Raw genomic sequence first — 25919 nt, forward strand, 5'->3', positions numbered from 1 at the left:
TGCTCTTCCAAAGGTCCTGAGTTCAATTCCCGGCAACCACATGGTGGCTCACAACCATCTGGAATGAGGTCTGGTGCCCTCTTCTGGCCTGCATACATACATGCAGACAGAATATTGTATACATAATAAATAAGTAAATAAAAAAAATGAAAGGGGCTGGGGCTAGAGAAATGGTCAGTGGTCAAGAGCCCTTGCTACATAGTTCATTTCCCAGTACTCAGGTTAAGTGTCACATTAACTATTGGTAATTCCCGGAGATCCAGCACCCTCTTCTGGCCTCCAAGAGCACCCATACACATGTGTATAACCAACAGGCAGAGACACACATACAAGATTAAGAAACTGTTTTAGTCTTTGCACCCCTGTATCCCAGATCAGGAACTGAATCTGAGGTATCAGGGTAAGAGACCTCACATTTAGGGTCCGATCACCCTGGGTATCCAAGGGTTATTGGTTCAGAATCACCCCCAAAGACAGGCACAGACACAAAGTTCAGCCACTGTGCAAGACGTCATTGTGAGACTGGATGCTATTTGTATAGAACCCACGTTCCTCCCTTTCTGGTCCCTTTAAATCATCTCTACATGCTTCATAGCTCCTGATATAAACACTGATACAATGTTTGTTTCTGTGAGCTTTTCTTTTTTTATACCTCTAAGTTTTGGGTGTTTGTTTGTTTTCAAGACAGGGTTTCTCTGTGTTACAGCCCTGGCTGTCCTGGAACTTGCTCAGTAGCCCAGGCTGGCCTTGAATTCACAGAGATCCTCCTGCCTCTGCTTCCTGAGTGCTGGGATTAAAGGCTACGTGGTTCAGTTTTGGCCTGGGAGGGAATGGCTTTGCCTGTGTACTGTGGCGTTAGTGTGTAAATCAGAGGGACAGCGTGCGGGAATCAGTTCCCCCTTTCCACCATCTGGGTCCCAGGGACCTAACGAAGATTGCCAGGCTTGGCGGCAAGCATCTTTTCCCTCTGAGCCATCTCACCAGCCCGTTTGTCTGTATTGTTTAGGGAATAATGAGAAGAACAAAAGTCTATATATAGTCAATATAGATGCCATTTTTTTCCTCCCCAAATATTTTCCATCCCTACTCGCTTGAATGCATGGATATAGAACCGCAGGTGAGAAAAGTTGACTGTAAGATTCATACTGGAAAGAGTTAATATTCTCCGTGGGGCTAGAGATGTGGCTTCACTTGCAGGGTGCCTGCGTAACCTGCAGAGACACACACAGTCACACATGTCTGTAATTCTAGCACGCCAGGGGAAAGTAGGAGAAAAGGAAGAACGAATCATCCCCAATAGGTGTCTGGTAACAACAAACCAAAAAAGTTGTCTGTCTGTTTGCTTTAAGAGAATGACTCTGAGCCGGGCGGTGGTGGCGCACGCCTTTAATCCCAGCACTCGGGAGGCAGAGGCAGGCGGATCTCTGTGAGTTCGAGACCAGCCTGGTCTACAAGAGCTAGTTCCAGGACAGGCTCCAAAACCACAGAGAAACCCTGTCTCGAAAAAACCAAAAAAAAAAAAAAGAGAATGACTCTGAATTAGCACCAGCTTTTCCCTCCTTTTCCAGTCTGTCAGCTTACATGGAGGTGACACCAGGCCTGTCCTTTTCTTCCAGGGACCACTTGATTGAACGCCTGTACAGAGAGATCAGTGTGCTGACAGGACAGCTGGACAGCATGAAGGCTGAGGTACATGCCAGGCTCCGTCTGCACTGGGCTGCACCAGCACGGGCACTTGCCGTCTCGTGTCTCGTGATAGCACTCAGATCCCGCCCTAAGACGGGCTAGTTAATAGATGTGATTCAGGATAACTCTTCTAAGTCCATCAGTGCTGGGCTTGGTGTGTGATGGAGCTCCTGCCTAGAATTCCTCAGTAAGGCGAAGGGGGTAATAGCCCTCGAAGTGTGGCTCAGTTGTAAAGAACTGGGGCTAAAATGCCCCAGGAAGGGACAGGAAGCATGGCTCATTGGTGGAGGCTTGCCTAGACTCCCTTAGTCAAAGACTAGGAACGTGGAGAGGGTGGGTGGCTGAGCAGTACTGCCTAGCTAGAATCCCCCAGTGAGGGGCTGGGGTGTGGTTCAGCAGTACTTGCCTAACAAGAATAAGACCCTAGGCTCCCTGCCCAGAGCACCAAAGCAAAAGCAAAAAATAAAAAAAAATAAAATAAAATGTTCTTTGGTGGTTGGATCTGCGGGTCAGGAATTTGAAGATATAGAATCAAGTGTAATCCATCAATGCCAGCCAGGAGATAAGTCATTCCTGCCCTGCGTGGTGCCCCCCTTGGGTCAGCCTTAGGATAGCAGGCTCCTCATCATGGGTGCCCCTCACAGAGCCAGCGGGCCATGCTGCAGCTGAAGGGCCGCGTGAGCGAGCTGGAGGCAGAGCTGGCGGAGCAGCAGCACCTGGGGCGGCAGGCTACAGATGACTGCGAGTTCCTGCGCACCGAGCTGGATGAGCTGAAGAGGCAGCGTGAGGACACGGAGAAAGCCCAGCGCAGCCTGACTGAGATAGAAAGTGAGGGGCTGGGGCTGAGGGTGTGCGCCGGGAGCAAGAGGGGTGGGGCTGCTCCCCGGAAGTAAAGCCGGAGGTGCCGGCTCTTGTCCTCAAATGCAGAGACAGGTTTGGCACAGCCGAGCCCTTAGCAACCAAGGGCACGCAGAGGATGGGAGTTCGTATCCTGTCTCTGCCTCCCAAGTGCTGGAATTAAAGGTGTGAGCTACCAACACCCAACCCAGCAAGGAAAGCATTTTTAAATTGGGGTGCCTTGCTTTACAGTTCAGAGATTCAGTCCGTTATCATCATGGTGGGACGTGGCATCATGCAGGCAGACACGGTGCTGGAGCTGAGAGTTAATACATCTTGCTTGCAAATGGAAGTTGTTTCTCTCACTCAGTAACTTGAGCACAGAAGACCTCAGCCCACCCCCTCAGTGACACACCTCCTCCAACAAGGCCACACCTCCTAATAGTACCATTCTCTTTGGGCGCCATTTTCTTTTAAATGACCACTCTGTGTTTTTGTAATCTTCAGTCTGCAGAAGAATTTGAATCAGGGGAGTGTATATTTAAAGAAGACATCCTTTATTTATGTCCAGTGTAGTACAGGTGTGTTTACCTGTGATTCCTGAACTTTGGAGGCTAAGGCAGGAGGATGACCATAATGTTAGCTTGGGCTGTGGAGCAAGACCTTGTCTCCCCTCCCCCCCCCAAAAAAAAGAGAAAAGAAAGAAAAAAAATGAAATTAATTAATTAGATAACTTCCAGCTGAGTGTGGTGGTGGACACCTGTAGTCCCAGCGTTCAGGAGGCTCAGGGGTTCAAAGTCATGTTGGCTATGTAGCCAGTTTGAGGCCAGTCTGGGCTATGTGAGACCATGTCTTTAAAAAAAGAAAAAGGAAAATAAAATAAAACAGCACTCAGGAGGCAGAGGCAGGTGGATCTCTGTAAGTACAAGGCCAGCCTGGTCTTCAGAGTGAGTGCCAGGACAGTCTGAGTGATCTCACAGAGAAACCCTGTCTCAAAAAGTAAATAAATAAATGAGGATAAAAACATCTTTAAGGGCCCCAGCTTACTGGAGGGAGGATGGGGGAATCCCAGCCAGGGCAGTGGCCTCACCTTGGTCTTTCCCAATGCAGGAAAAGCCCAGGCCAATGAACAGCGGTATAGCAAGCTAAAGGAGAAGTATAGCGAGCTGGTTCAGAATCACGCTGACCTGCTACGGAAGGTAGGAACTCTGACTCCTCTGTTCCTCCTATATACCCCACATTACAGGAGAAAAGGTGCAAACCTTGGGTTTCTCCACGATGCCCTTCTGTTTGTTTATTCTTCCTCTGCGTGTGTACGCGCATGTGTATGTAGTTGCTCGAGGAGGCCAGAAGAGGGCATTAGATCCTCTGAAGCTGGAATGACAGGCATTGTGAGCCAGCCAGCATGGGTGCTGGGAACCAAACCTGGGTCCTTTGGAAGAGCCGCGTGTGCTCTTAACCGCTTAGCGCTCTCATTTCTTAACCCCAGCTTGGTAAGTCTTCCTAAGTTCTGTCTTGTGTGCCAGGCACAGTTAGAATTACCCTTCATTTGAGATGGGTGTAGTAGAACATACCTGTAATTCTATCAGAAAGCAGAGGCAAGATCCTCCAAAAAAAAAAAAAAATAGCCATGTGTGGTGACACATGACTTTAAACCCAGCACTCCAGGGCAGCCAGGACTAAATAGCAGTCGCAAAAAATAACTAAGTAGGTATAATGTCTCTTGCAATCCCCAAACTTAAGAAGCAGAGGCAAGAGGATTGCTGTGAATCTGAGGCTGGCCTGGGCTGCATAGTGAATTCCAGGGGCTAGCATGGGCTGCATAGTGAGTTCCAGGGATTAGCCTGGGCTGCATAGTGAATTCCAGGCCAGCCTGGAAAAACACTACACCAGACAACCCCACCTTACCCCATCTGTGTATTTTTACAAATACCTAAAAGCCCAGCATCTGCAGGTCCATTCTGGCTTTCCTCTGGGTAGAAAAGAATTTCTGTGTCTGCCTCCTTGATCCTCACAGTCTGCTAGAATTCACTGGTACTAGAAGGAAGGTTGGAGTTGGGCCTGAGAGATGTCTGCTCAAGACACTCTTCTCCCCTTTCAGAATGCAGAGGTTACCAAACAGGTGTCTGTGGCAAGGCAAGCCCAGGTGGATTTGGAAAGAGAGAAGAAAGAGCTAGAAGATTCCTTTGCCCGTGTAAGTGAGCAGGCCCAGCGGAAGGTGAGCAGGAGAGGCACTTGGGATGTAGGAGGTGTCTACTGGAAATGGGTTTTTAATAGTGTTCTGGTTGCATGTGTGTGTGTATGTGTAATGTGTGTGTGTGTGCACGTGTGCTTGTACACATAACAGCGTGCACGTTGACGTCTTGGGGCAACTTGTGAGTTTAAGTTCTCTCCTTGCACCGTGTGGGTCTGGGGGTCTCAACTAAGATCATCTGGATCAGCAGCAACTGAGCCACTCAGTCATCCCCTCGACCCCTGCAAACGGCCCTTGAGGCAGACATTGGTCAGAGGAAGTCATCGTGTTCCAGGAGTGGCTTCCAGAGGACCTTTGGACCACTCTGAGGAGCAGATGCTGGGGACTGGGCTTGTCACTCAGTTGGTAGAGCTTATCAAGCATGCTCACCTAGGAGGCCCTTGGTCCATCTCCAGCACCACCAGGCATGGTGGTGCATGCCTAGAATCCCAACACTTGGAAGGTGGAGGCAATAGGGCAGGGTCATCCGCGGATATGTAGCAAGTTCAAGGCCCACCTTGAAATCCTGTCTCAAGAAAGGAAAAGGGAGTGTGTGTGTGTGTGTGTGTGTGTGTGTGTGTGTGTGTGTGTGTGTATAATCTTAGTCATGAGTTCTTACTTTTGGGTCTGGGTGGTCACCTTCTAGGCTGCGTGACACACACGTTTCTTAGACCCAGCGGAGTGCATGGTCTCAGTCAATAGCTTGGGAAGTGTGTACCTATGTGTATTCCTTCTCATGACTCCCAGCTACTGTGTTCCTGTTTTACCTCCGTTTCAGACTCAGGAGCAACAGGATGTTCTGGAAAACCTGAAGCATGAACTAGCCACCAGCAGACAAGAGCTCCAGGTCCTCCACAGCAGCCTGGAAACCTCTGCCCAGGTGAGCCACTCCCCGTCCCCTTCCCTCTGGTGCCTCAGTCCCTCCCGTGTGCCCTCTGGCCGCCGTTGTAATCCACACTTACTCTTGAAGGCAGTGATGGGCATGTGGACAAGCTATTGCCACCTGCCGTGTGGAGCCAGGTGGTGGGGTCTGGAGTCCCAGTGAAGGGGACCATTTAATGTCCTCAGTTTCTCCCTGTTTCCACATGGTGACCTCCACAGTCAGAAGCAAAGTGGCTGACGCAGATCGCCGAACTGGAGAAGGAACAGGGCAGCTTGACAACGGCCGCAGCTCAGAGAGAGGAAGAGTTCTCAGCCCTCCGAGACCAGCTGGAAAGCACCCAGATCAAACTGGCCAGTGCCCAGGCAAGTGACAGACATCCACTGGGACACTGTGGACGCCAGAGACAGATGGGCGGTGATGGATTCAAGGCCGTCGGGCCTGGTGGCCAAGGCTTTCTGTGGACACAGTTCCTAAAGCCAAATGCCTCTTTTTGTATAAGAAGAAAACTGTGTGGGCCGGGGATATACCTGAGTGGGCAGAGCGCTTGTCTCCCATGCACTGGGTCCTGAGTTTGGTCTGCAGACCACGTCAACAGAGTATGCAGGCTCAGACCTCTAATCCCAGCACTTAGGAGGTAGAGACAGGAGGATCGGAAATTCCAGCTATCCGCAGCTCCCTAATTCTGAGTTTGAGGCCAGCTTGAGATCCATGAGTCCCTGCCTTAATATAATACGGGCTGGAGAGATGTCTCAGAGGCTCGATGCTTGTACTCATCCAGAGAACCCATGTTGGGTTTTAGTTATCTTGAGAAATCCTCTAGGACACAGCCAGAGGTGTGCTTTATTAATCCGGGTTTATCTTAATCGAGATGACGACGACGTTAGCAGTCCTCAGCCACCCTGGGAGTGGGTCACCAGGTGGGTCACTGGTCCTTGCACACACCTGTGGACCAAGGTCAGATATTGTTTTCCCGCGTGGAACTGACCAGCTCGGATCTCACTAGCGCCACCATGAGAGGCCAGGCATCCCAGTGTGGTCCCAGGTGGATGGTGCCCAGGGTTCATTGTGCTGTGTCCGGGGTTCATTGTGGTGTGCCCGGCCAACTCCCACCTTTCTGGCCTTTTTCTAGGAATCCATGTGCCAGCAGATGAAGGACCAGAGGAAAAAACTCTTGGCAGGGACCAGGAAGGCTGCAGAGCGTGAGATACAGGAGGCGCTGAGCCAGCTTGAGGAGCCCGCCCTCATCAGCTGTGCAGGGTCCACAGGTAGTTTTCTGATGCCCACCTGCTGGGCCCAGCTGCCTGGGGTTTGATCTCACAGGAAGCCCACCCAGCTCAGGGTCCTCAGCCTAGCTGCGCGCAGAGCCCCTGGGGTGTGCCCACCCTCTTCACCCTAGGTCAGTTAAATCGGAAACTCTGTGGCATACTGCCTGAGCGCTTATGACTTCATCAGCCTGGCAGCTGAGGCACCCGCTGCCTCAGCCATTGGCCCAGTTGTGCTGTGTCGCGCTGAACCCTAGCATGACAGAAGTGACTTAAGGGAGGAAAGATTCGTTTGGGCCACAGTTTCAGAAGGTTCTGGTCCACAGTGAAGAGGCAGGCGTGGAAGAGCAGCTGTCTTCATGGCTGTGAGAGCATGTGATGTGACCGCAGTCATGGTGCACTGAGCTGAGAACAAGCCAGGACATAGGCAGGAAGAACCGACTCCCGAGATCTGCCCCCTGTGACCTACTCTGCCCCAATAGGCTCCACCTCCTACCTTTCCATAGCCTCCCAAAGTAGCGCCAAAATGGGAAACCAAGCATTGGGACATGAACTTATACTTGGGAGGCAGAGACAGAGAGGCAAGAGGATCTTTGTGAGTTCCAGGGCAGACAGCAGACAGAGCTATGTAGTGAGACCCTGTCTCAAAATAAAATAATAATAATAAATAATATCAATATTATGAGCTTTTAAGAGACCCTTGAGCTTCACACCTTATAGCGTGCAGTGCCCCTGTAGTGAGCAGTACCATAATAGTAAAGTGAGAAGCAGTTCTGGAGGCTGGGGTGTGGCTCAGTTGGTAGAGTGCTTGCCTAGCATGCACGAAGCCCTAGGTTCTAGTTCTAGTACCAGTAGATACTGGGTCTGATGGTTCGTGCCTGATTTCCTGACACTTTGGGGAAGGGGGCAGGAAGATCAGAACTTGGCTGCTTAGTGAGTTCAAGGCCAGCCTGGGTTACAGGAGACCCTGCCTCAAAAGAAAGAAGGAAGCAAAAAGAATGTGTCCAGCACTTTAGATTGAGCGCAGCCAGCAGCCCTCCCTCCCTCCTCCCATCTAAGGGAAAGCCCACAGGGCAGGGACTCCCAGCGGGTCATCCCACCCACCTAGCTGCTTCTGTAGAGCTAATGTGAGAACTCCTTTCTGATGCGGCCTGTCTCCCCTCAGATCACCTTCTCTCCAAAGTCAAGGCTGTGTCTAGCTGCCTCGAGCAACTGGAGAAGAACCACAGCCAGTATCTGGCCTGCCCAGAAGGTACGCAGAACACAGGACATGGGCTCTGTCGCAAGGGGTAACCAGAGGGGAGCTGGAGAGATGGCCAGGGGTTAAGAGTGCTCGTCCTTGCAGAGGACCCAGGTTCGATTCTCCCCACCCACCTCACCTCAGGCTGCGCATAGCTGCCTGAAACCCCAGTTCCTGGAGATTTGACACCCTCTGCTGGCCTCTGGGGGTATATGCATTCAGGAATACATATCCCTGCACTGACACATGTATTAAGTAAAAATAAATCTAAACGGAATAGAAAGACAGCAGCGGCCAGGCGGTGATGATGCATGCCTTTAATCCCAGCACTCGGGAGGCAGAGGCAGGCGGATCTCTGTGAGTTCGAGGCCAGCCTGGTCTACAAGAGCTAGTTCCAGGACAGGAACCAAAAGCTAAGGAGAAACCCTGTCTCAAAAAGAAAAAAAAAAAAAAAAAGAAAGACAGCAGCGCCACCACTGGGCCTAAGACTTTACTTCCTTCTCCCTGCAGACATCAGTGAGCTTCTGCACTCAATGACCCTGCTTGCCCACTTGACTAGTGACACCATCATTCAGGGAAGCGCCACCAGCCTCCGGGCCCCATCCGAGCCAGCTGACTGTGAGTATCAGGGTGCAGGGGAGGCCCCTGAGAACAAGGGAAACAAGAGGTGTTTAAACACCTGTGTCTCCTGTCTCCAGCTCTGACAGAGGCCTGTAGGCAATATGGCAGGGAAACCCTGGCCTTTCTGTCCTCCCTGGAGGAAGATGAAGCCATGAAGAAGGCCGACAGCACAGCCATGAGGAATTTCCTCAGCAAGATCAAGGCCATTGGCGAGGTACCATTAATGATGTGATTTGCTTTTTATTGTTGTTTGGTTGTCTGAGACAAGGTCTCTTGTAGCCCAGGCTGGCCTTGAACTCTCTGTGTAGCCAAGGATGACCTTGAATGCCTCTCTTCTTGCCTCCACCTCGAGGGATTACAGGCCTAGACCACTTTACCTCGTTTATGTGTTTTAATTCACTGGCCTGCTGGCGGCGCCATGGTGCATCACTGCCAGAGAAGACGATAAATTGTTACCCATCTCTAAGTATTGTTGTTGGCTTGGCAAGTGACACCTAACATGGACACAGACCCAAAAGTATCGTGAGAATTCACACCCCGAGGAGATGTAAACAATGCCTGCTCCCTCCCGCTGAGGTCCCAGTGACAAACCAGAATTCCATTCCACTGAAGTTCCTCCTGGGGTACCAAAGAGTTTGGCCTTCCTTACAGAACAGGGTGAGGGATGACTGACAGGGATGTGGGGGACCCCAAAGCAGCCTCTCAGCAAAGTCTTCACCCAACACGGGTGATGGCTTCTCTGTGGTCACACAGGTAGATCCCCATGTCTCCTGCCCTTCCCTGAAACCCTGAGGACCCTGTGCCATTAAAGCAGAATTGCATACAAGTGACTGGGAGCAATGGCTGGACCCTTAGGTATAGGCCTCTGCACCCCCTCCTATGAGCTAATATCGGAAGTCAACAAGCCCAGCTGTGACGGGCTCTCAAAAGTCAGCACAGCCCTTCTTGGGAAGGTGGTGGCATTGTCGCTCAGAGGGTGGCATCTTGCCACAGGGCACACATTCATTCCATGAAGCTAGAGTGTATGTGTTGGATATCCACAAAATGACTTTCAGAGAGGCTGGAGAGGTGGCTCACTGGGCAAAGTACTCACCTAAAATGCATGAGATCATGAGTTCAGTCTGCAGAACTTGTATTAAAAAGAGAAAAGAAAAACGGCTGAGCATGGTGGTACAGACTTGAATCCACAGGACTGGGCAGACTCCTCGGGGCTCGCCAGCCAGGCTGCACGGCCTCCCTGGTGAATCACCAGCCAGGGAAGAGACTGTGCCTTGGAGAAAAGGTGGATGGTTCCTCAGGAATGACACCTCAAGTTGTCCTCTGGACTCCATACATACATGGATATTCACATCTGTACCTACATGTGGCCCTCTACATGCGTGACCATGCACACACAAAAAGTTTGCATTAGGTATTTATGAAAGTACAGAAATGCATGAGCAGCTGTTTCTGTTCGGTGCCCTAGAGCTAAGGCAGAGACCTAGTGAACAGTAAGATGACTGGCTTTGGTGGCACCTGCCTGTAATCCCAGCTCTTGGGAGGCTGAGGCAGGAGGATCAGGAGTTCGAGGACAGTCGGGGCTATGTGGAGAGTTTAAGGCTAACCTGGGCTTCATGAGACCTTGTTTAAAAAAATTAATACCAGACACGGTAACCCACACCTTTGATCCCAGCACTTGGGAGGCAGAAGCAGGGGGATCTCTGAGTTCAAGGTCAGGCTGGTCTACAAAGTGAGTTCCAGGACAGCCTGGGGTACACAGAGAAACCCTTTCTTAGGGAAAATAGGTGGGGGTCAGAACAGGTGTGGCAGCTCGCACCCTTAATCCCAACACTCGACAGCCATCAGAGGCAGGGGTCGACTTCCTGTCCTTTTAACCTCTGTGGTACTGCTCGCAGGAACTGCTGCCCAGGGGCCTGGACATCAAACAGGAAGAGCTGGGTGACCTCGTAGACAAGGAGATGGCCGCCACTTCAGCTGCCATTGAGGCTGCCACCACCCGGATAGAGGTGAGAGAACTCCTCCCGTCAGTTCCCTCGGGCAGCACTCTGCCTCAGGAGTGTCGTAGACTCCTGCCAGAGAAGCCAGTGTGGTGGTGTAGACCTGTGACCTCAGTCCTGGGGGTAGAGCAGGTGAATTCAAGGTCGTCCTCTGCTGTATAGTAAGTTTGGAGCCAACCTGGGCTATGTGAGATATTGTCTCATAATTAAGAAGAAAAGAAAGAGAAAACAAAAATCAAAGGCCAAGGTCACTGCACCAATGAGGGGATGAAAACGAGGCCCTTACAAAGAAAGAGGAGCGGTTTCCTCCCAGGTAGGATATTTTGCTGTCAGCCACCTGGAGTTTGATTTCCAGGCTGGCTGATAATCACATGACTTACGTGAGTTCCACCACCTGGCTGGGCTTTAAATCCTGTTTCTTTAGGGCAGCCATTGATGTAGCTTCCTTTCTGTTGCTGTGATAAAACATCTTAACAAATAACAATTTAGGGGCTGGAGAGATGGCTCAGAGGTTAAGAGCACTGGCTGCTCTACTAGAGGTCCTGAGTTCAATTCCCACCTGGCGACTCACAACCATCTTTAATGAGATCTGGTGCCTTCTTCTGACCTGCAGGCAAAACACCGTATACATAATAAATAATTTAAAAAAAAATAACTTAGGGGAGAAGAGTCTATTTTTGCTTACAGTTTAAGGGCACTGCAGGGAAGTCACGGTGGCAGGAACAAGGAAGTCACCAAGACAGGAGTTGGAAGTGCACATCACATCCCATCCACAGTCAAGAGCAGAGCATTTGTGCATACGTGTTCACTTGCTTGCTTGCGTTAACTTGATTTCTCCCCTCTTACGCAGTTCAGTACTCCCTGTCTAGGGAATGGTGCTGCCCATGGTGGGCTGGGTCATCCCACATCAGTTAACTTAAGACATCCCTCCTGCAGACTTACCCACAAGCCAACCCCAAGTCTCTCATTGAAACTCTCTTGCTAAGTGAGTCTCGGCTGTCAGGTTGACAGCTAGAGCCAGCCTTCGCTGTCATAATAATAAAATGCCCAAGGAAGCCTGATGGGTGGGTGTTCAAGAACTCCTCAGGAGCAGCTGAATGGGCCCCCATTGGAAAGGTCTCACGTGGCTCCTTTTGTGGAAAACTCACTCCCTGCTGTGGTGTGAGCACCCGCCTAGTGGATCTGGTAGCAGCTGCCCCTGGGGACAGGTACTGCAGCTCTTAGTGTGTTTCACGGACATCAGCCCAAGGGCCAAGGTCAAGACTTGCCAGGGCTAGAGCCATCAGCTCCAGCTCTCTACCACCCGATAGACAAGAGGGGGGTCTGGGCTTTTTCTGACTCACAAAGACAGAGATGAAGATACGGAGATTCAGCCTTCTAGGCTAAAACACCTTGTTGGATCCAGAGGGTATCAAGGCAGTGGTGGTGGGTCGGGTTCATGATACATTTAGGAACCATGCTTCTTGGGGTGGAGATGTAGCTGGCCTAGAATCCCCCAACAGTGAGGACCTGAGGCTGTTGTTTATCAGAGAGTATGAAGGAAGCCCGGGCTCAGTTCCCAGTAATACACACACAGAGAGAAAAGAAACCAGACATGCTTCTTTTTAACAGGAAATACTCAGTAAATCTCGAGCAGGAGACACGGGAGTCAAGTTGGAGGTGAACGAAAGGTCAGTGAGAGCACTGTGGTGGCAGTAGGTAAGCAAGGTCCTTGAAAGCGAGGCCCACAGGGACCTGTCACTCACCAGCTTGCCTCCAAGGTGACGCCTCAGGGTCCTCCAGCAACCCCAACACCTTTCCTGCCCCTCATTGCTACTCAAGGTTTTCCTGGTTTAGGGATGAGAAATCAAGTTGTTCTTTTTCTTCTTAGTGTCGCGTCACCAACCCTTTCTCTTGACTAGGATCCTTGGTTCCTGCACCAGTCTGATGCAAGCCATCAAGGTCCTCGTCGTGGCCTCCAAGGACCTCCAGAAGGAGATCGTGGAAAGTGGCAGGGTAGGCAGGGCTGTGGTGTCAGCTCCCTCTCCCTCCGCGTGTGTTAGAATCTGGTTTCGCTGTGGGCTCCAACGGTACTCCAGCGCAGGCAGATCTTCCATCCTTGGGGATATTTCCCGGACACTGTGGGCAGTTGAGGGTTCCTGGTAGCTGCCACTAGGGAGCAATCAGCCGGTAACTTCTAGCCCCAGCTCCCAGAGGCCATACAGCCCTACTGTGGAAACCCCACTGACACTGCAAATCTAGGTCTTTGGGGGACAGCTGAGGACTCTGGAAAACTGGGCAGATCCCAGCCATAGACCTGGTACTATCCATCCTCAGACATAGGAGACAGGTCCTCTAGATTTCCAGACCTGCAGATACTTAACCCTTTTAACAGTCCAAATGCTCATAAGGCTGAGGCAGGAGGATCTCAAGTTTGACCTCAGTGTGGGCTGCATAGCTGGACCTTCTCTCATAACTCCCTTCATGAGTTGAGGATGTAGCTCAATTGGTAGAGTCCTAGCCTGTCATCTATAAAAACCATGGATTCTGTCCCAGACTCTGCATAAAACCATGCATGGTTTATTTCCAGTATTGGGAGGCAGAGGCAGGCAGATCTCTGTGAGTTCAAAGCCAGCCTGGTCTATACATAGAGACCACATTATGGGCTAGAAAGATGGCTGAGCACTTCCTGGTTGTCTGAGCCATCTGGGTTCAGCTCCCAGCATCCACATCAGTGGCTCACAACTGCCTGCAGCTCCAGCTCCGGAGCATCAGATGCCTCTGGCATCACTGGACACCTACATTTTGTTACACACACACACACACACACACACACACACACACACACACACAACTAAAAGTTAAAAATAAATCCTTAAAAGCTGGAGGGAGCTGGAGATGTGGCTCAGTGGTTAAGAGCATTGCCTGCTCTTCCAAAGGTCCTGAGTTCAATTCCCAGCAACCACATGGTGGCTCACAACCATCTGTAAAGAGGTCTGGCGCCCTCTTCTGGCCTCCAGGCATACAGACAGACTATTGTATACATAATAAATAAATATTAAAAAAAAAAAAGCTGGAGATTTGCCGGGCGGTGGTGGTGCACACCTTTAATCCCAGCACTCGGGAGGCATAGGCAAGCGGATCTCTGTCAGTTCAAGACCAGCCTGGTCTACAAGAGCTAGTTCCAGGACAGGCTCCAAAACCACAGAGAAACCCTGTCTCAAAAAACCAAAAATAAATAAATAAATAAATAAATAAATAAATAAATAAATAAATAAATGCTGGAGATTTACTTTAATTCATTACCTCCAAGACTTAATGTTATTTTGCCTCACTGCATCTTAGTTTTCTTATACCTAACGTGAGAATAAAGGCACTTAGCACTTGAGAGGCATTCTGTAAAATTAGCTGTTAATAGCTCGGTAGTGGGCCTGCAAGATGGCTCAGCAAGTAAAGGAGCTTGCTGCCATACCTAACAATTATGAGTTCAAGCTCCAGGTCATGCATGATAGAAAGACAGAGCCAGTTCCTACAAGCTGTCATCTGATCTCCACACCTGCACCGTGGCATGAACATGTCCACCCACGTGTATACACAAAATATACAAATAAATGTAATTTAAAAGAAAAACCCCTGGGTATGGAGGTACATGCCTATAGTGTCAGCACTTGGCTGAGGCAGGAAGAACAAGAATTGGGTGATAGCTTAGGCTTTACATGTAGTAAAGCCTGTCTAAAAACAACCCAGGCTGGAGAGACAGCCCAACAGTTAAGAGCACTTGCTGCTCTTGCAGAGGACCAAGGCTTGAGTCCCAGCACCCAGCGTGGCAGCCCACTACCCTCTAACTCCAAATCCAAGGCATTTGAACCCTTTTCTGACCTGCACACTCACGTGGTGCATGTCTATGCAAGCTAGGCATTTATATGTGAAATCTGTTTAAGGATGAAATGAAATAAAAACAACTAACCAAACTATTCTATTTTTTGCTTCTATAGGGTACTGCATCCCCTAAAGAATTTTATGCCAAGAACTCTCGGTGGACAGAAGGACTTATATCTGCCTCCAAAGCTGTTGGCTGGGGAGCTACCATCATGGTGTAAGTGTCTTCCTCCAAGGCTCCTATATCCCCTTCCCCATTCCACTGATCCACCCCGGACACTTGCTAAGAGAGAAAAAAGTATCCATTTCATAGCATAGAGTCTCTCTAGGTAACCCTGGCTAGCCTAGAACTCACTATGTAGACCAGGCTGGTTTTGAACTCATAGAGATCCACCTGCCTTTGCCTCCCAAGTGGTGGGATCAAAGACGTGCAACATCATACCTAGCCCCAAAAGTTGTTAAAATCTGGGGCTGGAGAGATGGCTCAGTGGTCAAGAGCACTGACTGCTCTTCTAGAGGACCCTGGTTCAATTCCCAGCACCCACATGGCTGCTCACAACTGTCTATAACTCCTGTTCCAGGGGATCCAATACCCTCCCATATACATACATGAAGGCAAAATACCATACAAATAAATTTAAAAACAAAAAAGAGAGTATATCTAAAGAATAAGCTGGAGACAGACATGGGGTGTATATGCCTTCAATCCTGGCACTTGGGAGGCAAAGCAGATGGAACTCTGTGAGTTTGAGGCAACTAGAGCTGTATAGTGAGACTCTATCCCAAAAAACTACGCCCGAGGAAAGATATCTGAGGTGGTCCTCTGGCTTCCACATGCGCGCTCTCTCTCTCTCTCTCTCTCTCTCTCTCTCACACACACACACACACACACACACACACACACACACACACCCCTTTGCGTTCATACACAAATAAATACAAAAGTACAAAAAGAAGTGGCTAGCACTGGAAGTTTGAGAGAGAGGACAACCTGGGGTAGGACAAGCAGACTGCCTTTCCTGTCAAGGGGGGATCATGATGGCTTCTGCTCTCTGCAACCTCACCCCTCGTGGCTCTTCTGGGTTCTCAGGGATGCTGCTGATCTCGTGGTCCAAGGCAAAGGGAAGTTCGAGGAACTGATGGTGTGTTCACACGAGATTGCTGCTAGCACAGCCCAGCTTGTGGCTGCATCCAAGGTAGGCGTGATCACGGTGAGGCTGGCTGAGTTAGAGAGGACTTGAGCCATGAAACCGACCTCTAGGACAGGTGATAATCCATAGCCCTGCTTGGTTGGGTCCTGAGTAAAAGTTCAGCCTTTTTTCTTTAGACAGGTTTCCCTGTGTAGCCCCGGTTGTCCTGGAACTTGCTCTTTAGACCAGGCTGGCCTCGAACTCACAGAGATCTGCCTGCCTCTGCCTCCCGAATTCTGGAATTAAAGGTGTGTGCCATCACTGTGTGATGCCATAGCAACCTCTTTTAAAGCCTAATATATGACAATAGTAAGAAGCCCCTCCACCCGTCTCATCACTTGCGTGCCTTGCTGTTCTCGTCTTTATCATTAGGCAGCTTTTGAGGGTCCCAGGCATGCCAGCCTCCAAGTAGCAATGCCGTCATTCAAGGAGCATTTGGGTGAACCAGGTGACATAGGCCTGTCATCCTGTCTACTTGGGAAGATGAGGCAGGAAAATTAAAAATGAAAGACTAGCCTGGGCTCAAAGTGAATTTGGTGACAACCTGAGCAAGACTTTGGCTCAAAATAAAAAACTTAAACAGGAGCCAGGGAGATGGCATTTGCTGCCAAACCTGATAATGTGACTTTGATGTCTGGTACCTACATAGGAGGATGAGAAAAATGAATGCCGCAGTTAGTCTTTCATACATGTTGTTCTCCGACTTCCACATGCACACCTACACATAAATACTGCATAAATAAAACAATCGAAGGTCATTTCAAATGGGCTGAGGGTAGCGTTTACTGGCAAAGCACTTGCCCTGGTAAGAGGCAGGGGCCATTGCTCAATAGTAGAGCACCTGCCTAGAATTCCCCAGTGAGGGGCTGGGGTGTGGCTCAGTGGTAGAGCACCTGCCTAGAATCCCCCAGTGAGGGGCTGGGGTGTGGCTCAGTGGTAGAGCACCTGCCTAGAATCCCCCAGTGAGGGGCTGGGGTGTGACTCAGTGATAAAGCGCCTGTGTAGCAAGCACATGGCCCTGGGTTCCATTTCTAGTATTTAAAATCAAAACAGTATCTGTTCACTGAGCATGGTATCCATTAGCCCGGTGTGCTGGCACACACATTTGGTCCCTGTACTCAGGAAACAAAGGCAGGTTAGTCTAGTCTTCTGTATTCGAGGCCAGCCTGGTCTACATGATGAGCTCCAGGCCAGCCAAGGGTGATGAAACTTGATACAGACTGCAGGTCACCTGACTGATCCCTTACAGCCCATGTAACCCATGTCTGCCCCTCCGTTGTCTCTGAACCACTGTCCCGTTTCATCCTCACACAGAGCTGCTGACCAAGGTCTCCTCACCAGTGAAGCAGAACTTCACCCCATGAATGTTCTTTGTTCCTCCCGCGTCTCTTAGGATCACAGGTTTTCCCACACACAGAAGAGTTCCTGCAGACAGTTGTGCAAGCTAGAGTGTAGGGTAACCCAACTCGTATGCCAGGGTCACTTTCCGCTCTGACAGGGCTTGGTCCCACAGGAAGCAGCGACCTTGAGAGGTTGACTGGTGACCTGGTGATGACAGTTGGTGGTGGCTGAGTGCCACCAGGCGAGCTGCTTAGTACCGTCCTCACTGCTTCTGATGGAGCTGAACATTAATGTCCTTTGTCCCTGCAGGTGAAAGCTAACAAGGGCAGCGTCAATCTGACCCAGCTTCAGCAGGCCTCGCGGGGAGTGAACCAGGCCACGGCCGCTGTGGTGGCCTCAACCATTTCCGGCAAATCTCAAATTGAGGAGACAGGTAACTTTTCAGCCGCTCTGAATCTCTTTCACCATGATCTCAATTTAATTCTTTTTTTTATTTTTAATTCTTTTTCCTTCTTTTTGTTTGTGAGGTGCTTGTAGGTATGCATACGAATATGTATGGGGCCAGAGGTTGGGTCTCTTCCGTTGTTGATTCTCTCCCCCCCCTTTCTTTTTCTCTCTCTGACATGGGACCTCACTAAGTAGTCCTGGCCTCAAACTCACAGAGATCCACCTGCCTCTGCCTTCTGAGTGCAGGGATTAAAGGTGTGCGCCACCTCACCCAGCTCTTTCTAGACACACTCTTATGAAGGATGTATTTGGCTAGGGATGTAGCTCAGTCAGCACCGTGCTTCCCTGGCACGTATGAAGTCAGGTTGTTCTTTTTATAGACATGCTGACCTCCTGAGGCAGGACCTCACATAAGCATGATTTTTTTCTAGGTTTTTGAGCCAGGGCTCAATATGTCACCCTGGCTGTCCTCTAACTTGCTCTGGAGACCAGGCTGGCCTTGAACTCGACAGAGATCTGCCTGCCTCTACCTCCCGAGTGCTAGGATTAAACACATGAACCACCACCGCCTTGCTATAATGGCAGGCTATTAAGTAGATTTTTATGGCTGGATGGTAGTGGCACTTTAATCCCAGCACTTGGGAGGCAAAGGCAGGCAGATCTGTAGGTGTTCTAGGCCAGCCTGGTCTACAGAGCAAATTCCAGGACAGGCTCCAAAACATAGAGAAACCACCCCCCCCCCCCAAAATAAAAAAAGAAAGGAAGGAAGAAAGAAAGAAAAAAGGAAAAGAGGTATTTTTTTTTCTGTCTGCTACTTTCCTGAGGTCAGAGAAAAGTCACTAGAGGTCTAGTTGTTCCCAGAGAATCAGACCCTTGTTAACCATGAATTAGTTAATTTTCTCATTGTTGTGAGCAGACCAAAGGCCTTGGTAAAGGCAACTTTTAAAAAAGAAGGATTTGGGCTCAGAGGTGACTGCTGCCAAGTCTGACAACCTGAGTTCAATGCCCAGGACCCACGTGATAGAGAACTGGCTCTCTTTGGCCTCCACTCTCACAGCATGGCACATGAGGTGTGTGCACACACTAATAAATGTGTAAAAAAACAAAATTAAGAAGGTAGGATTTATTTTAGCTCATAGTGTGAGGGTACAGTCCACAGTGGTGGGAAGGCGTGAGTGTGGGTGGCAGGAACGTGGGGCAGCTGGTAGCATTGCATCCATGCTATGTCAGGAAGCAGAGGCGGGTAAATGCTGGTGCTCACCCCATCTCCACCCCCACCTTGCTTAATTGCTCTCTTTTTGTCTGTCTGTCTGTCTGTTGTTGTTTTGAAACTGGGTCTCACTGGGTACCCCTGGCTGACCTGGAACTCACTATGTGATCAAGCTGTCCTCAAACTCCCGGAGATCCTCCTGCCTCTGCCCCCATAGTGCTGGGGTTACAGGAGACCTTACCTAGTTTCCACTTTCTGCCTTTAATTCAGACCAGGACCCAACACATGGATTATCACTGCCCATATCTACAGTGGCTTTTCCCACTTAACCTAGCTTAGAAAATCCCCTACAAACATGCTCCCGGGCACGTTTCCATAGTGATTCTCTATCTGTCCAAGGACTGGTGAGATGCCTCTCTAGGAAAGAGAGTTTGTCACTGAGGCTGACAACCACGTTCAATCTCCTGGACCCACGCGGTCAGTGCACCCTCACACACATGAACATCCATGCCATGCCCCTATACACACTAATAAACACACAAAGAAATGCATGCTTCCGGGGACCTGCTTCTGCCAGCCAGGCCCAGCCTTTAAACATTCCACAGCCTCCCAAAAATAGCACCGACAGCTAGGGAACAAGTATTCCAAACTGAGCCTGTGGGGACAGTTCAGCTTGTAACCATTGTGGTGGCAAAGTGCAGGCCAAGCACTGCAGTGGGGGACTTGACGTGGTCCTCGCAATTGTCAGCTCGGGACATCCTTTGATGGGATCTTCCTGTGTCCATCCTTGCAGACAGTATGGACTTCTCAAGCATGACACTCACCCAGATCAAGCGCCAGGAGATGGATTCTCAGGTAAGAAAACTGAGGCCATGTCTACGGTCGGGCTGTCTCCTTTCCCTGCACTTCAACCCCCGAGTATCATTCCCCCAGGGAGAAGCCAGAGAGAAAGAGAGTAACTTCAGGGAAAATGAAGCCAGGGGTGGGCATGCATGTAAAAATCCCAGCACTTGGAGGACTGAGGCAGGAGGACTGCCATGTGTTTGAGGCCCATATGTGCTATAGAGCAAGAATCTATTAAAAACAAAAACAAAAAACAAGGGGCTGGAGAGATGGCTCAGAGGTTAAGAGCGTTGACTATTCTTCCAGAGGTCCCGAGTTCAATTCCCAGCAACCACATGGTGGCTCACACAAACATCTGTAATGAGATCTGGTGCCCTCTTCTGACCTGCAGTATATATGCAGGCATAACACTGTATACATAATTAATAAATAAATCTTTAACAACAACAACAAAACCAGCAGAGCTGGTTTAGCAGTTAAGAGCATTTGCTCACAACGACCTGTAACTCCAGTTCTCAGGGATCCAACACCTTCTGGCCTCTGTAGGTACCTATATACTCACTTGAATATGCACCCCCCCACACACACGTGCACATAATTAAAAATGGGAACAAAGTAGAGAGAAGGCTAAATATTATGTTGTATGCCTGTAATCCTGGCTCTAGGGAGGTGAAGAGACAGTGTGGTTTAAGGCCAGTCTATGCTACCTGTGATCCTGTCTCAAAAAAGAATTATACTGGGGCTGCGCTATAACCTTAGCAGGCTCCTCTCGGGCTAGGAAGATAGCTCCATCCAATAAGTGGATTTGAGTGAGCTGTGGAGATGGGATGGATATGATGGAAGAAGGGATCTGAGCCACAGAGAGACCAAATTAAGTCTAGGGAAGACAAGTCCCAAGGAGTGACCAAAGGAGCTTTACAGGGGCTAGGTGTCACTAGGTCTTAGAGTGCCTGCCTAGAATCCCCAGTGAGGGGCTGGGGTGTGGCTCAGTGGTAGAGCCCCTGCCTAGAATCCCCAGTGAGGGGCTGGGGTGTGGCTCAGTGGTAGAGCCCCTGCCTAGAATCCCCCAGTGAGGGGCTGGGGTGTGGCTCAGTGGTAGAGCCCCTGCCTAGAATCCCCAGTGAGGGGCTGGGGTGTGGCTCAGTGGTAGAGCCCCTGCCTAGAAACCCCCAGTGAGGGGCTGGGGTGTGGCTCAGTGGTAGAGCCCCTGCCTAGAAACCCCCAGTGAGGAGCTGGGGTGTGGCTCAGTGGTAGAGTACTTCCTATCATACATGAGTCCCTGGACCGAATCTCTCCTATTTCAAAAGAGACAGAGACTGAGAGATACAAAGGGACGATACAGTGGTGGGAACATAGCTCATCCATAGGACATTCAGAAGGGTAAGGTTTTTAAACTGAATTAAACCAATGGCAGACCCTCTCACACCCTTTTCCCACAGGTCAGGGTTCTGGAGCTGGAAAATGACCTGCAGAAGGAGCGTCAAAAGCTAGGAGAGCTTCGGAAGAAACACTATGAGCTGGCTGGTGTTGCCGAGGGCTGGGAAGAAGGTGGGCACACTTTGGGTACTTCCTGTCGGTGCTGCAGAAGAGACAGGCCTTCCTCTAGTAGAATGGGACCCTCTGGCCTGTCACTTCCTGGTCTTCCTGTCCCCTTTCCATTCCTAAGTAATCCTTAAACCTAAAGATGGGCACGTCATAAAGAATTAAGAAGCTTCAAAGCTTCATCTTTAGCCTGGGTGGCACACATCTGTAAGCCTAACACTTAGGAGACAGAGGCAGAAAGATTGGGAATTTGAAGCTACTCTAGGCTACAAAGCCAAAAACAAACAAACTGAATATTATAAAAGCTTCCACATTGACTGGTGAACTTGTGTCTTCATCGCTGCAGCCAGGGCCTCCTGGGTTACTCACCTTGATCTGTTCTTGTTGCGCACAGTTGTGAGCTGTCAGGTGGGTCCTGGGGCTTGAAGTTGGCTCCCCTGGGACGGACACACACGCACCCACACACACAGCCTTGCTAGCAAGCCTACAGTAGATGAAAAATGGTCAGTGGAGAGCTGGCAGACAAGGCACAGGGATTCTGAGGTTCTGGCTCTAGAGCCTGCAAAGGACCACAGTGTGGAGCCAGGAAGATGGCTCAGTAGCTAAAATCGCAAAGCATCATGACCTGAGCCCACTTCTTGGAACCCACAGGAGGATAAAACCAATTCCCGGAAAACTTGTCCTCTGATTTCCACACTCCGACCCTGGCATGTGTGTACCAACACATCACACGCATGCACACACACACACACTTTTTAAAGGGTTCTTTTTTAAAAAACAAGTATGGCCGTCATGAGCTTGAAGGTCTCTCACATGGGGTCAGCCTGGCATGAAGAGTTGATGTATGCACGCGGTTCCGTTGTGAAATGTTTTTGCTGTTTTTGTTTTTAGGGACAGAGGCATCGCCGGCTACTGTTCAAGAAGCAGTACCTGAAAAAGAGTAGAGCCGCGCCAGCGCCCCACACGTCAGAATGTAAATCCCTGTTCCCCTTCAGTTTGTGCCAGTCCCCACCCTGGCACACCAGGTCCTCGCAGACCTCTACTGACAAAAGCTGAAGCCCATCGTGTCCCCTCATGACTCCTCTCTGGGTGCATGAGTCCTTCCCTATGGCCCTGATGTATAGTGTTGGCCATGAGCAAGCTCAGGTTCACAGAAAAACAGCGACACGGCCAACCTCTCCCGCCTGCTCTCTACTCCCTCACCGGTCATGTCCTGCGTAGAGAGGGTTCTTGTCGCTGGGAGCGTGGAGAGGGGACATCTGACACCTCTTCTTTTTCTCCCCCCTCCTCAGTCTTTGCATTTTGTCATTCGCACAAACTTGTGAGCATCAGAACTCCGCTGGATTGCAAACCGGACTGCCACCCGAATCCACAGGCAGAGGGACAGGATCGAGTGTCCTGGCGGAGAGCGCCAGAGCCGCACCCCCCCCCACACACACACACACACTACACTTTTAGCAGTTGGCGGATCCCCTCCTGCTTCCTATTTGGTGGTCGTTTGGTTATTTTGGTTTTATATTTTGAAAGTTTCACACGGCCAACTCTCCCAAAAAGGGTTCCAGCCCCCACTCCCACCCTGAGCTCTGAGCCTTCTGAGAGGAAGCCCTCCCACACACCATGGTGCGGCTCAGGCTACGCCTTGGTGCGCCATCTCAGCTCTCTGTCAGTGAAGACCACTCTCCAGAGTGACAGCTCTCCTCTGAAGTCCGAAGCAGAGCTAGTGCCTTCATTGTCTGACCCCGGGTGCCATCTCGTGGCCTCTGTCCACCTTCACAAGCCAGGGAACACCAGAGGTTTAAAAAAAAAAAAAGGAAAAAAAAAAGGTGCCAGGGACCCAGCAGTGCAGGGGACATTTTCTTAGGAGCTCATATGACCAGGTTTACCACTCCATCACATGCCGGTATAGAGCTGGTGTGAGCAGCAACACTACATCCCCCAGAGCCGACTTCCTGTGCCATGGACCACCTCCATCAAACCTAGACAAGGCCCTAAGAGGGACAAAAGGGAACCAGAAGTGGTTCTTTTTCCAGCCGCCTGCTTCTGCATCCTACTGAACCAGATAAAAGATGGTTCTGTGTGCTACTTCTTCCATAGACCCACTTGCTCCCGTCAGGAAGGGAACTCGGCTCAGGGTAGGACTCTTCATATTTATTATGAACGATCTTCGTGCAACACCTGCCCAGAGATGCTTGGGGCAATCAGGCCCGAGGGTGCCTGACTAGGCTTGCCCTCTGCCGTCAGTCTTCACAGACCACAGAGCAAAGAGCCATCTCTGATCATTTCTGGTCTCGGATTCTAAAGCAGGCAGGTTCCTTGAAGAATAGAGAAGCAGGGAAGAGGAGCAGGGGACCGCCGGCTAGGACACCCATCTCCGCCACTCCCCACTCTTGCCTTCGGGGAGACAGAAGTGACACCCATCTCCGCCACTCCCCACTCCTGCTCCCCTGAAGACAGGGTGGAGATGGAAGGCATCCCGCCTGGACACAGCAGCAACCCTGAATGAAGTGACCTTCGGATCTGTAGGGTGGAGCAGGGAGGTGGCATCTTCCTTCTTGATCTGTGCTGCTTAGGCGGTAGCCAGCAAGCACGTCCTTAAACCTGTCCCCTGTGGGACACGGCTCGGCTTTGCTGGGCACTGGGTTGTGAGACTGATGTTTGATCACTGTGAATCAACCCCCTTCTTCTTGTTCCACCCGCCCCCACTCTGTCCCCGAGTATTTTCTAAGCTGGCACTCCGGGAACTCCCAGCAACGCAGACGGCTGCTGAGACACATGACCTGCAGTAGGAACGGCCCAGTCTGGTGCCAGAAGAATGTTTCTCTGCTTAGCATTTCCTGCATCCGAGGACCAGAACAAGCAATGTGTGGCATTGTTGGCCCGTTTCTGCCCATGAAGCCAATCCATGTGCTCACCGCAGGTCAGCTTTTCCAAAGGTACACGTGTCCCAGCAAGAGGAAATCAAACAGCAACAGAGCAGGGCACATCTCTAAAACCCTAATAATTAATCTCTTCCTGAGTAGCAAAACAGTCAAGCGCCCCAGCACGAGGTGAATCAACAGCTCAGCGTCGCATCAGAACTGTTTAGTGTAATTCAAGTTGGGAATTGCCTTTCTTTAGCCAGGCTTGGTAGTGCAGACCTGTAATCTTGGCATTCAGGAGACTGAGGCAGGATGATCCTGAATTTAAGGACAGCCTGGGCTACATTCTGAGACCTTGTCTCAAAAAAAGAATTTAATAAAAATTGGATTATTTATCTGTGTGTATAAACTATATATACCTTTTTTTTAAGACAGGGTCTTACTAAATAGCCCTAGCTGGCCTTAAAGTATCTACATACATCTCATTGTCCTTAAACTCACAGAGATGCGCTTTCCTCTGCCTCCCAAGTGTTGGGGTGAAAGGTGTGAGCCATCTCACTCAGCCTAGACCATAATTTGTTGGCTCTGCTGCTACCTAAACATGAGTCTTTAACCCAATGGCCAGACATACCAAACTCTGAAAATTCTTGTAGCCCAGAAGGAACTTCTCAGCTTTTTAAAGCCCTCCTGAGGCTCGGTAGACTAAAGACTGCTGGGCAGACCCTCAGCACGGCACAGCGACCTGGAAGGCTGAAGGGATAGCTCAGCAGTTCACTTCCTTCCCTTCCAGGGGACCCCAGTTCTGGCCCCAGCCCCCACATCATGTGCTCCAGAACCACCTCTAGCTCCAGCTCCAAGGGATGCGATGCCCTCTTCTGGTGGTGTGCACATACGTTTGAGTAAAAGGGACTCTTGAAAGTATTTTTTCAAGATAGAAGTTGGACAAAATAATGGCTCAGATGGGTTGATAAACTGCAATCCAGCTGTGTCTCATGGTTATCTTGGCATTGTAGTTTTCTACTGGGGTTAGTTCATATCTGAGCAGGAAATTTAACTGACTATACCAGGCTTGTCAGTACATGCCTGCAATCCCAGCACTTGGGAATCTGAGGCAGGGGGATCATCAGTTCAGGTCTAGCCTGGGCTATATGCTGAGACCTTATCTCAAAAAAGACCGAAGAATAAATTAGACTATAACCTAAATGGCTTGTTTACTATCCTGCCCACAATGCTGTTCCTAGAATCCAGCCTACGTAGGTGCCCTTAAGCCTGTATCTGGGAGAACCAAACACCTCCAGGGTGTCCTGTCTCAGAATGGGTGTGGCCGATGAATCAGGCTTTATACCAGGTAACTTGAGGTCACAAGCACTCGTCATGTTAGGCTGCTGTGACCTCTCTCACCTTAGGAGTTGCTTCTCATCTTGTGTCTAGGGAAGCTTTCATTTCTTTGTCAGCAACTTGGTTGTAGGAGGGTCTCCTGCACTATTTAACTCTCATTTGAGGGGTGGGGGTCGAGACAGGGTTTCTCTGGCTGTCCTGGAACTCATTGTGTAGACTAGACTAGCCTCGAACTTACAGAGATCCTTGCCACCACCGCCCGGCATAACCCTAATTTTTGAAAGCTGGCAAAAGTCAAGCTACACTATTGCCTTTCCAGATCTCTGAGAACCTTGCTATAAAAGCAAGCCTTTGGGCCCAACACTGGCCTGCCAATAAGAGTGGCCTTGCCATCTCTGCATGATCTTGGTTCATCCTGCCACCAAGAGCAGCTTTGCCCTCTCTCCGCCATCTTGGATCCTCGATATTGGCCTTCCACACAGAGTGGCTTTGCCCTGCCTCCACCTCTCGGGTTCTCAGAGACCACACTGTCT

The 25919-nt window shown here is 50.1% G+C and overlaps 1 protein-coding gene across 4 annotated transcripts in view; it reads left to right on the plus strand.

Annotated features, from left to right (window-relative positions):
- Window positions 1-24436, plus strand: part of Hip1 (huntingtin interacting protein 1) — a 123324-nt gene extending 98888 nt beyond the window's left edge. For 3 of the 4 annotated variants that reach the window (XM_013350688.2, XM_013350690.2, XM_026784747.1), the window contains exons 13-31: window positions 1617-1689; window positions 2331-2514; window positions 3634-3722; window positions 4625-4741; window positions 5535-5636; window positions 5858-6001; window positions 6769-6904; window positions 8067-8153; window positions 8652-8759; window positions 8840-8976; window positions 10658-10768; window positions 12371-12429; window positions 12661-12754; window positions 14734-14834; window positions 15708-15813; window positions 17458-17581; window positions 19599-19660; window positions 21088-21196; window positions 22082-24436. In XM_013350688.2, the coding sequence (XP_013206142.1) occupies window positions 1617-1689; window positions 2331-2514; window positions 3634-3722; window positions 4625-4741; window positions 5535-5636; window positions 5858-6001; window positions 6769-6904; window positions 8067-8153; window positions 8652-8759; window positions 8840-8976; window positions 10658-10768; window positions 12371-12429; window positions 12661-12754; window positions 14734-14834; window positions 15708-15813; window positions 17458-17581; window positions 19599-19660; window positions 21088-21196; window positions 22082-22134 (1996 nt within the window). In that variant the 3' untranslated portion in view covers window positions 22135-24436. The remainder of the gene's footprint in view (window positions 1-1616; window positions 1690-2330; window positions 2515-3633; window positions 3723-4624; window positions 4742-5534; window positions 5637-5857; window positions 6002-6768; window positions 6905-8066; window positions 8154-8651; window positions 8760-8839; window positions 8977-10657; window positions 10769-12370; window positions 12430-12660; window positions 12755-14733; window positions 14835-15707; window positions 15814-17457; window positions 17582-19598; window positions 19661-21087; window positions 21197-22081) is intronic. The other variant, XM_005344618.2, reaches the window with a different exon arrangement.
- Window positions 24437-25919: the final 1483 nt, after the last annotated feature.

The sequence above is a fragment of the Microtus ochrogaster genome, chromosome 2, assembly GCF_000317375.1.
Source record: "Microtus ochrogaster isolate Prairie Vole_2 chromosome 2, MicOch1.0, whole genome shotgun sequence".
Taxonomy (NCBI): Eukaryota; Metazoa; Chordata; class Mammalia; order Rodentia; family Cricetidae; genus Microtus; species Microtus ochrogaster.